Raw genomic sequence first — 11,619 nt, forward strand, 5'->3', positions numbered from 1 at the left:
AACCAAGCAGATGAAACACACATGCAAGGTTCTTTTAGTGGTCTTCTTACCATAATTTGGGAACTGCTGCTTTAGGCCTTAGATAAAGGCAGGGAATTTCTGCTACAAGGACTTTCGGAGGCAAGAGTCCTGTTAATAGGTTCAACAAACATCAAGCTTAAACCTTAACAGCTGTGCCAAAGGCATGGTGAAAATGAATGTGAGTGCATTGACACAGAAAATAATAGTGAACGCTGCTAGATGCAACAAGTGTGGTTAGCGGATATATGAAACCAGCTTTTCTACTGGTAACGTGAGAGCAGGAATGCCCTCCTCCTACTCTGTCTCTCAATTTCTGTTCCCTTTCTGATTTTGTTTCCTGTCTGCACTCCTGTATAGTAGCAGTCTTTGTATCATTAGCCAATTTAGTTGTTTTATTTACATGTAGGTCATGTTCTCAGTTCTTACTGAAGACTTTTGAACTTAAGGCCATTGTTCTTTCTTCTTCAACTCCTTAATCAAAAATCTGTTCTTTCTCTTCTCTGCAGCCAGATACATGACAAGGTTTGTAGCCAGTATTGTTTCATGTTGGGTGGTATTATATACTAGAAATGTTTTTGTCTATATATGCTGTTAGGTTTTGATTAAAACTTTTACAGATGCATTCACATTTTCCTATTACTGCAAATATTTTAAACTTGTTTGTTTGTCCAAGAGACAGGATCACCTCTGCAGAGCGCTTTTGTGCTTTAATGTATGTTACGGTTTTCGTGGTAGTTAACTGTCTATAAGATATCCTCCTTGCCAGTTCTGATATTCAGAAAGTTCTTGGTAGTAACAGCAATTCATATACGAAGTGCCAGTACTGTTCTGACTTCCTCAACTGTGAGTATCATTTCATGGAGTCTCACAGGATCCAAGTTACTCTGCTCAAGCAACCTGTGTGGGTAAGTAGTAAGTCAAAACTGCTCTCTGAAAAAGAGTTTTCGAGAAGGTGACTGCTGCAGGGCAAGGTGACTGCAACCCAGGGTGCTACTGCCTGAAGAGATGTGCAGTGGGATGAGAAGTACCTCTGAGCAGAACTTGGTGCAGAACAGATCAGAGATCATTAATCAGTTTTCCAGTTCTGTTACTGTTGTCTGGCAAAAGTTTTTCTGGAATCTGAAGTTGTCACCTTATTGCTCAGGAGGTTCAGGATAGTCAGCTGTGTTGCCTTTTCCAGGGGGATAAGGGAAGGAAAACAACAGTGAAGGCACAAGTTATTATCTTCAAGTGTGTATTTTGCGTGGCATTTCATTCCCTCTTTTGGAAATGAGCGTGCCAGCTTATTTTTCACCTACTCCTCTTTCCTCAGACTTTCATAAGGATCACAAAGATGTTAACAGAGTATATAAGAAAAGAAGAACTTCCTATTTTCTTGATTCATCTGTACTTGTTGGGGAGGATTTGGTGGGCCTTCTGATCACTGCGGAGGCTCCAGAAACCAGTGGAAGTGGTTTCTCCTTCTGAACTACTACTGCTCTGCTTAGGATTGGTCTTGTTTCTGAGTTAGCTTTTAGTCTAGGTACTTGGTTTCCTTCATCTTTTTGTTAGCAGTGTCTCTGTGCATTAGGCTCCCTTCTGCTTCTTTCCCCTGCTTGTAAATAACTAGAGGTTGAAGGATCTGGGGGATCCTCTTCCTTCCTTCTTTCAGCTCCTTGTTCCCTTCTTCTACCTGTGAAGGTACCAAGAAATATCACTGAGTGATTCTTCTTCAGGTGGAGATGGTGAATTTGGTTGCAGCTATCCCTGTGGTCCTGGAGAGAATGCCCTTCCCTCCTCGCTGCTGGTTTGTAGCCCCACTTCTTTGGCCCTCACAGTGGCCTGTTATGGCTCCTCTTGTGAGGGTTTGCACAGTTCTTCCCTTCCAGAGATTCTTGCTTTCCCTGGCCTGTTGAGTACGCCGAACAGTTTTTCAGTTCTTGTCTTTGATATGTTGCTAGACGAGCCTACTCATTTTATAAAATAAATCCCTGTTCCCCCAGGGATTCAGCACTGAAGTCAGAGAATGACTGAATGGGTGAGGTTGGCAGGGACTTCTGGAGATCACCTAGTCTAACCACACCCCTGCTCAGAGCAGGTCAGCCACAGCAGTTTGCTTAGGGTCATGTCCAGCCAGTTTTTGAGCATCTCCAAGGACAGATACTCCACAACATTTCCTGGCAAAGTGTTCAGTGTTTGACCATACTTGCTAAAATAGTAATACAAAAATCCTTATGTTTGAATTGATTTTCCTCTATTTCTACTTCTGCCTATTGTTCTTTCACTTGGCACCACTGAGAAGAGTCTGGCCCTGTCTTCTTTATACTCCACCCACAAATCAGATAGTTACGCCCATGGATAAAACCCCCTAAGCCTCCAAGCTGAACAGTCCCTGCTCTCCCAGCCCATCCGCAGAAGTCACGTGCTCCAGGCACCTAATTACATTCATGGCCTTCATATTTGCTAATGACACAAGTCTGGAAGCTGTCTGTATGCTGTCTGTTTCGACAGTCACTTCTCTGTGTCACAGACTTGATGGAAGATAATACAGGAGTCATGAGTATCATCAAATGTACACAACAGCATGTAGTGTTCAGGCTGTGGCTCTTTGAAAGGTCTGATTTCTCACTATGAAGACTTTGCAGTCAGAATACAGGGCAGTAACTTAACTAGTTGGCAGCAAGAACCAGCTTCTAGGGGTGAGAGGGGTAAAGGCTGCTTCCTAGTGATCCAAGCCGATTTCAGTTCCATAGTAAAACCCACAGCATTTGTTTTGCAGAACCTGCAGCTGCTGCTCATAGCTTCTCAGTAGATAGGTAACAATAAAATAACGTGGTTTTATGTTTTTCACATGTGTAATAACAATAAGGAAAAATACTGGCATGATCTATAGCAGCTCTTCCAATTTTCCATCTTAAGGTGGAAAAAAAGAAGAATATTGATGCGCGCTTTTTTGTCCACAATGGAATGTATCGGTCCTTCAGCAGCTGCTGTTGCAGCTGTTCTCTTACGAAGTCGCAGAAGTAGGCCTCAACCGAAACGGGCCCCGTGATGGCGTTTGTGCACATCTTATTGTTCGGCTGACGTTCTGCTCGTGTATTTGAAGATGGACATCAACCATACACACACTTTTATAAAACCACTGTGCTTTCTTCCTCTACTTTTTTATGCTCAGTTATGTTCCAGATGGTGAGTTACCGATTTTGTTGTGCTAAAGTTAATGTTGCTCAGCAATGAGAATGCTATGGCCTGGCTGACCAAGAGTTTCTTTTTGCAAAAAAATCAACTCCCAAACGAAGACGTCTCTATTTAGGATGATGTTTTCAGTGTTTGACACACATTATACATGGTTTTCAAAACTGTTTTATTTTTTATTGCAAAAATATAACTCTTGAAATTTTAACTATATATTTTACCTGTAACTCTAGATACGGCGGGAACTGGATGAAAAAATCACTAAAGAACTTGAACAAGGTAATGTGTAATTCTGTTAGCAGTGTTTTTAAGGAAGATGATGATTGTTCCTAATTTTTGGAAATTCTCACTTGAAAGCTGTCAAGGGCACACCTGTTTTCTGCTAACTGTCTGATTTAGAGTTTTATGTGGAAAATTTCCTGCTTACCAAAATACTGCACAGAATGTTCTGCAGTTACTTGAGAAAAAGCAAAGGAAACTAAACTACCTCCCCCACACAGGTGCACTTGACTTAAGCTAAAGGTATCTCTAGTCCTCAGACACAAATATCAAACATAAAAGAAGCCCTGAAATAAGATTTTTATAGACTTCAGCCATCACGTCTCTTTCTGCATACACTCATTGCATTTAGCACTGAAGCATACCATGACACATTTTCTGGTGTTAGTTCTAGGTTTTTGCTGTCTCTTATTCACTGCTTGTATTTGTAGTTTATACATTGCAATCTTCGGATGAGCAAGAAGAATCAGTGACAAAATGCATCCTTTCTTTAGGAAAAGTTCATTCAGTAATGTTGAGGCAAATACAGTATGAGGTGGTTGCTCGCAACATGTAGTAAAAAACATGTTCTGGAATATGAGGCCAGGTCTCCAGAGAGAAATTGCACCTCTTTCATGATAATTGTACTGCCAGAGTCACTGCTGCTGTGCCTGGAGCTATTTTGAAGCAACAAACCCCGAGAGCATTGCCTTCTGTTCCAGTGTGCTTCATTTATGTATACTGAGTCCAGCTGTTGCTTTACAGCTCTTTACATTTGCTTGCATGGACACAAACCCATTGCTTTGTATCCACTGGCATTTTCAAATGTAGTGATGTGTATGCTAGGAGTCATAGTTTTGTTTGAGGGGACCTTGCCTCAAGAAGGTGGATGGATGGAAACACAGCAGAGCTTTGTTTTTCTGCTCTCGTTGCATGTGTGTTTCCATGGAGGAAAGAGGGGTTTGCCAGGTCAAGTTATAAAGACACCCCACAGAAAAGGCTGCATTAGTTCCAGGCTGGGGAGACTTGTCCTGCTTGGATTGCAGTACGAGGTGCTTCCATTTTCAAAGGCAGATCTTTTACAGATTGGTCACAATGAATACGGAAGCTGTTTTTAAGGGGTAGTGTTCCAAGATCTGCAGGGAGCTAAATTTAGCACTGGTGTAAGCTGGTAAGCTGTAAACTGGTGCAAGAGTTGTTTGCAGATTCCCTGAAGGTGTTCTGTGTGTAGCTTCTGAAATTTCTGTCACTAGTTTTAGAAGTACTGTTGACTGATAATTAAATGTGGAAAACAGTGTTTCTTCCTTTGTGCCTGTTCCTTTTTCATTTTCTTAGAAGTTTTTAAATCACTCTCCAGATTTTAGCCTGTCCAGTTGCCCATAATATGACTTATTTGAGTTAGTCTACTGTAAAAGTAGCATCATGAATCTTGTTTCTTTTCTCCCCAGCCACTGCTGAACTTGAAACTGGATCTGCTGGAGCTTCTCCCATGGTATCTACTGATGGATCTTCAAAAAATTTCAATGTTGACCAGGATCCCCTTTGCAAGGCAATACAGGAGTACCGTGATGTTTTAACCAAGAATTATTTGATCTGAACAAAATGCAAGGGAAAGGCACTAGAAATTTTGTTTACATAACATATCTGTGGTTTCCCATCCCATGGCTCAGAAGCAAAAACATCTTCATTGCAGTTTGAACATAAATTCTATTAAATAGGTGTCACTTGTTTTTTGATGTATGGTTGGTTTATTTTGCACTCAAAATAAGAACCATATCTGTTTTTTCTGAGTAGCAGAATGACTTAATCTTGATTCATGAACTTTACAGAACTCTCAAAATGTTTCTGATTAAAGTTAGTTGAAATATTTTGTTCCCCTCTTGTTCAGTGTTTTAACAAAAGCATTTCTTTTGTTCTGTTTAATACTTCCATTCTATGTGTTTTAGTGTTTCCAGTGTTATTTTAATGCTTAGGATATCATTTGGTTGGCTTTTTGTCTGCTGCTTCAGTCCTGATGCAGTGAATATTTGTTGATTTAGTGAAAGTTTTACCAGTGTTTAAGCTGGAAAACAGGGCACTTTATATTGCTATCACTTTTATGTCCACTAGGCTTAAAAATACTGTGAATGTACAGTAGTGCCAAGAAAGCTTTTATGTGATATGTTTGTTTTGGTATCCATGTTGGTTTTTGTATTAAAACTTGCTTCAGCTTTAGACATTTGCAGTTGCTAGATGAACACCTGTGGTGAACCTGAAACAGTCCACATAGGGAAAAAGGAATATTAACATTGCAAACTTTGGTCTGCTTGGTACTTAACACTATTTGTGTGATAGAACAGCTTTTTGTTGCTGCTAACAGCTGATGATACAGTGGCTGCAGCCCAGGTGAAGGGCAGTATTGTGGGACGTTTGTGTCAATAAAAGAAGCAGTTTTACTTATTTCAGGGAGTTATCTGCTACTGAAGATCAGCAATCTTCATTTCACGTCTACCAAACTTGCTGGCAATTAGAAGATTATAGAACAAATGAAGTCCAGATTCTGGAGAAATAAAAATGGTTGTACTGAGATAAATGAAGACTGGAAAAAAAAAATAATATTTTTTTTACCCATTAATTCAATAACTTGAGTTAACAGGCAGTGAGGAAAAGCAGTGAATGCTGCTATGTCTCTCTGCTCCTTTTTGTATGAATACAACAGTTTTGTGAAGCTAATACACTGTATTTAATTCCAGGCATTGTTTCAACTTGGTATTTAATAAAATTTAAAATCTAGTACGTCTTTGTTTTACTATATTCCCCTTCTTGATTTTGTTTTCAACCTCCTTCCTTGCCTGTATGACTTGCTAGAGCTGTCCTCTGCTCTCTTCAGCTCTGTTCATGGCTGCGCCTTCAGCCTGGCCTGAGAGCAGGTAAATGGCTGAAAAAAAGGCACGCGTCCCTGTCCTTTTCTTCCACTTGAGGCTTGAAGCACATTTGTGTAAAGATCAGGGACTAAAATTGAAGTATTGCTACTAACCACTTTCCAGGCTACTTTTTAGAGCAATTCTGCTTGTGGTCCAAAGCAGATGAGCTTCTGGTAGGCATGAAAGGTTGTCAGATCCCACAGCTTTGGATCCCATGAGGAGCTGATCAGTTTGTAGCCTGCCAAGAGGAAAGGTGTTAAGAAATTCCTCTGGCCTTCAGCACAGTGGTCAAAGAGGAGTTCACATTGTTGGAGAGATGCTGGAAAGTACCAAAGAGAAAGCAAGAGCAGAAAGTCTCGGCCTTCACTTTGTGTTGTAATTTTAACAAACTCAGGTATGACTTCTTTTAAGTTTCTTCCTAACCTGCTTCTGTGCTGTTGGCTGTCAGTGAGAGGGGAAAATTGTGTGGAGAGGTGTGATCTTAACGAACGTTTAATGAAAGGCTTGCTGGTCCTCAGGGGTGATACTCTAACAGGAAACCATGGGTAAAGTCTGTGGTGTAAATCTAGCCGTGTGCAGGGCTATTTGGGGTCTTTTTGGCAGCAGGTTAACACCTCTCCCTCTTGAAGAAACCTCTGCTGAAAAAGTCTATGCCCTTGTGCTGTCTTCAACTGGTTCAGGAAGGGATCAGGGTGTTCAGATGCCTGCAGCAGGGCCAGCTGTACTTGGCACACACTCAGGCCACCTTTTGAGAGGCAGTTGTGAGGATCGCTGGCAAGCCCCAGCCCCTGGGGGCCCTCCTAGGGCAGCCTGTGGCAGTGCTGAGGCCTCCAGAGCTCTGTGCCTCCCTCTCCACCCCTGCCCACCCAGGTGGGCACCTTGCTTGCTCCCAGGGCCTCAGGTACCATCCTTCTCCCCTCAGCCCTGCTGTGGTGGCTGGGCAGGGGCCGTGCTGCTGGGAGCATGCTGAGGGCTGGGGTGAGGAGAAGCTGTGAGAAATCCGAGGGCTGAGCGAGGGCAGCGCTGGTGGGCAGGGGGCAGAGCCTGGGCGGGCTGCTGCCAGGCCTTGCCCTGCTCTGCAGACACCCGTCAGGGGCCCGAGCAGCAGCTGCTGGCTGATCCCCAGATCATGGGATGGGTGGTCTGCTCCACAAAAACCAGGGCTGCTGAGGGTGACAAAGTGCGCCTTTCTCAGAGTGGGTGCAGTATTTTTGCTCAGAATTTAGTGGAGACAAATTGGGAGACGGATATCTGCTGCTAATAAGCCAAGGGGCAACACGACAAAGTCTGAGCAATGGATTGAGCACAGCATTCAAGAAGCATTTGGGCAACGCTGTCAGACGTGGCTTAATGCATAGTCTCTTCTTCACATCAGAGACTGTTTTCACTCTGATCCTAAATATTTTACTTGAAATAAACTTAAACCTGCCTTTTCAACCACCTCGAGCTTTTGCACTTCTTAAAATTAAGCTGCATTTATGCCCGATACGTATATCCAGGATGAGTTGGGACAAGCGGTAGAAGCAACATGGTGGCAAGCAAGAAGGCTGCTTCCGTTCACTTGATGAGCACACGCTGCCACGCACATTGTGCTTGCAGTTTAATCATGGAAGTCGTCCTGTTTTAGCATTTACTGCTAATGATGTGATTGTTAGGAGGAAGGCAAGTCCCAGTCCTATTGACTGTTTACATCTTAATGTGCCCTGTTTTGGAAATCCAGTTCCAAGCTAAGTGAAGTTCTATTGTGTGATACTTCCCCTGCAGCATCACACATTTTCAATCAGCACCCACTCCTCAGCTGTAATCACTTCCTGCTTTGGCATCTGTTCAGCACTGCACCTCACTGCAAAACAGAGCTCCCATGAATCTGACACATGTAGATGCAATGGCATGGATAAAATGGTGCTGAAGTTGCAGTAGAAAAGATTTTGTGTTTATTCGGAATGCCATGAACTGCATATGAAATAGTTGTAAATAGCTATGTTTTGGTTTTATAGTTGTGTGGGTTTTGCTGGTTTTTTTTTTTTTGTTTGTTTGTTTGTTTGCATATTGCTTTGAGAAGAATTTTGAGAACCTGCCCCCTGTAGATGAGGTCACTGCATCATCTGCACATTCAGTCAGTGCAACTGTTTACCATAAACCAGCAGGAGCTCTGATCGGACCATCTCCAGAAACACCACAGAGCTCAACTGCACACAGGTTTCCCTCTGCATCGTAAGCAGAGCTGAAGTTTGAACTTACAGGAGTAAGAATTCCCAAGCATTTAAACACAAAATTATTGAAGCAAGAACCATAATAATAATAATAACAATAAAAGTGTTTCAGGAAAGAAAGCTTCCATTTAACATTCTAATGCCTTAAAGAATTCCCGATCAGAGCAGGTTTTCTCACAGTTCCCCAGTGTTTCTATAACACGCACAGTAATTTTATCTGCATTCAAGAGAATTTAGCTATGACAACTTTCGTCCACATTTAACAGGTTGCTATCCTGCGTCTTTTTTTTTTTGATGGGCTTCATTACTTCAATTCTAACTTTTGGATATCTCCACCTGTACAATTTCCACTTCAGTTTCTATGGAATGTGTTGCAATCATCATCCTGGCAAAATATACACTGATATCAAGACGAGGTAAAACTACATTGTAAAACAAAACGATAGTGATGGGAAATAGGGTAAATAACCATTAATGGTGTTTGAGAGGACAGAAGTTGTACATACACAGGGCCTCTTCATGCACTTGTGCCCCCTTACGTAATGAACACTTTTTATCTAAAAGCACAAGTAGCAGGAAACAAGTTCAGTGCGGAGCGAAATTTGTTGGCATCCATTCTCTGTCAGTGTTACTGATGTAAGCCTAACAGCAGCAACACGTTGTCCAGCACAAGTCCCTGAGTTCCTGGAACGTGCTGCAAGGCTCCAGGAAGGAAGATATTACCGCTTAGATAAGGTCAGGCTTTTAGCACCAGCAAGTAGTTCTTGGCAGAAGTCTGAATGCTATTTTGTTTTCAGCTTTGATCGCTACTTCCATCAGCAAGGCTTTTACTTCCCTCAGTATTTCTGCAATGACTGTAAAAAAAATAATGTAAAAAAAAAAAAAAAAATCCCCTAAACCAAAATATCCTATGCTGTACGACACTAGCAGGTACAAGATTTTCAGGGCAAACACCCGGCTTGTTATTAGCTTCTATCATATGCAGTTAAAATAAGCCTGGGGCAAGTTTCCATCCCTCAGCTCAAGGCTTGGTCTGTACAGACACCACCTTCTGATACATCTGGCTTTTATGTTTTATGTTTTTTGTTTGTTTTTTGCCTGTGAATACTTGATACATTAAGTATGCCTTATTATTTAAAATTATTTAAACAACAGGGCAACTGAGACTGCCTGACTCCACAACCGCTTGACTCTATAACTCTAAGACTGCTATGACTTCACTTTCTGAATCTTTATTGAGCCTGAAGAAATCCCTCCCACTTAAAAATAATTGTTTAGTTATATAATCTACAAGTTTATTTTCCTGCTTCTAATCTCTAAACTGCAGTGTACTCAACTGGAAAGCAGGAATAAAAATACAAGTAGCAAATATGAGCAAATTTGCAAACACTAGTGCCAGAAATGGAGCTGGCATTTTGTCTGTCTCCTTGTCTCGTGCTTTCTTTGGTTGGCATCGTGGCTCCTGAAACCCACGGCTTGAAAGATGCAAAAGAGAAAGGTGTTTTCAAAAGTACCATAGAACAAATAAATTTAGCAAGCACAAACCATCTTAACGTTTCACTAGTGTTACTCACATTTGGTGTTTCTGACTCTCTTCAACTGAGGCTTTTACTTTGTTGAGATCTACCTTCATGGTCATTGTCACGCTCCTTTAGGGGTTAAATGACAAACACCAAGCCACAGATTGTTAACTGTGGAATAAACTAAATCCCCTCTCACCAATTCCCTGGGAACACCAACCTGGTATTTAGGATTGTTTCTGTGTGAACCTGTAGAAGAAAATTCTCAGTGGAGTGCACTTAGAGCCAGCAGAGGCTAACAGGTGGAATTATGTTGCCACAGGGACAAAGAAACATTCAAACATACAGAACCACTATGTTTCCTACGAAAATAGTATGCTGATTAAATTGTGATAGATGTATCATTCAAACCACCTGTTTCATCACCAGCTCTAGCACATTCTGTTTGATATCCTATAAAATGGGTTGAAAGATAACGACTAACTCCAGGGACTAAGGGTAACAGGCCATAGTTAACCATGAGGGTACATAACGTCTGCATTTTCAGAACAAGTCCTCAAAACAGAATCCACGTTCTTCCAAACCAGTAACTGGCTTGTACACCATGTGATATTTGAAGAAATTTGCTTGTAAATACGTTGACAGTGAGGCACTGCACATGGACTGCAAGTAGGTAAGTTGCTCTTGGACCACAGAAGATGGCTTCTGCTTTGCTTCATACACTCCAACTGACTTCAACTCGTTTTTTCATAAGCCGTCTCCAGAGAAATGACTGAGCTATCCTCTTCCAGTACTAGCCAAGACTTGTCCTTTCACTCCAAGATCTCTATTAAATAAACAAAAGGAGGAAGTGACCAACGTCAGGCAATGCAGGAAACTTAATGGAATATGATGATTACCTCCAATTCAGCGTAACTTCCTCAGCATCATCTTTCCCTCCCCTGCTCATTTTTGTAAAATCAGTTCATTAACCTGCAAGGACATGCTGTATTTTACTAAATGTCACCTGTTATTTATCAGGTATTTGTTTTACGCTCATGGCAGGAAAAGTTAGGTTCCAAGCACACTATGGACTGACACCTTTTTCCTACCTCAGCAGAGCTCTCCATGTACCCTGAGGAACCAGCTGACAGTCACTTGGCCACAGCAGTCAGAATTCAGTGAGAGTACCTTCACGTCCGAGAAGGGGATTCTTCTTTCTGAATACTTTTCCCTCCAGAAAATAAATAAATAAACAAAATTCACCCCTTCCCAGAAAATACCACCCCACATCTCCTAGGAAACATTTCCTTTGCCTCATCTGTACATGCATTGGGAAACCAACTGGCACACTCCAGCTGACATAGCCCTATCCAACACAGTAATGGTTTCTGGTTCTTTTTTTCCATTACAGTCCTTTTTCATACCACCTAAACATTGAGAGCATAACTCTTCCCTCAAAATTCAGCTGTTCTTCAGTTCTTTTATTTCTTCAGTACCTTCAACAGCTTTGCTACATTAGCTGTGCTGTGCTTTTACCTGGAGTTCAGA

At 41.7% G+C, this 11,619-nt stretch overlaps 1 protein-coding gene across 4 annotated transcripts in view; it reads left to right on the top strand.

Moving 5' to 3' along the window:
• The window catches only part of ANKRD26 (ankyrin repeat domain containing 26), a 58,613-nt gene extending 52,434 nt beyond the window's left edge, over positions 1-6,179 (top strand). For all 4 annotated transcript variants that reach the window (XM_084299044.1, XM_084299046.1, XM_084299047.1 and 1 more), the window contains exons 37-38: positions 3,429-3,474; positions 4,902-6,179. In XM_084299044.1, the coding sequence (XP_084155170.1) occupies positions 3,429-3,474; positions 4,902-5,050 (195 nt within the window). In that variant the 3' untranslated portion in view covers positions 5,051-6,179. The remainder of the gene's footprint in view (positions 1-3,428; positions 3,475-4,901) is intronic.
• The last annotated feature ends 5,440 nt before the right edge of the window (positions 6,180-11,619 follow it).

Source organism: Netta rufina (genome assembly GCF_964035555.1).
Source record: "Netta rufina genome assembly, chromosome: 1".
NCBI classification, from domain to species: Eukaryota; Metazoa; Chordata; class Aves; order Anseriformes; family Anatidae; genus Netta; species Netta rufina.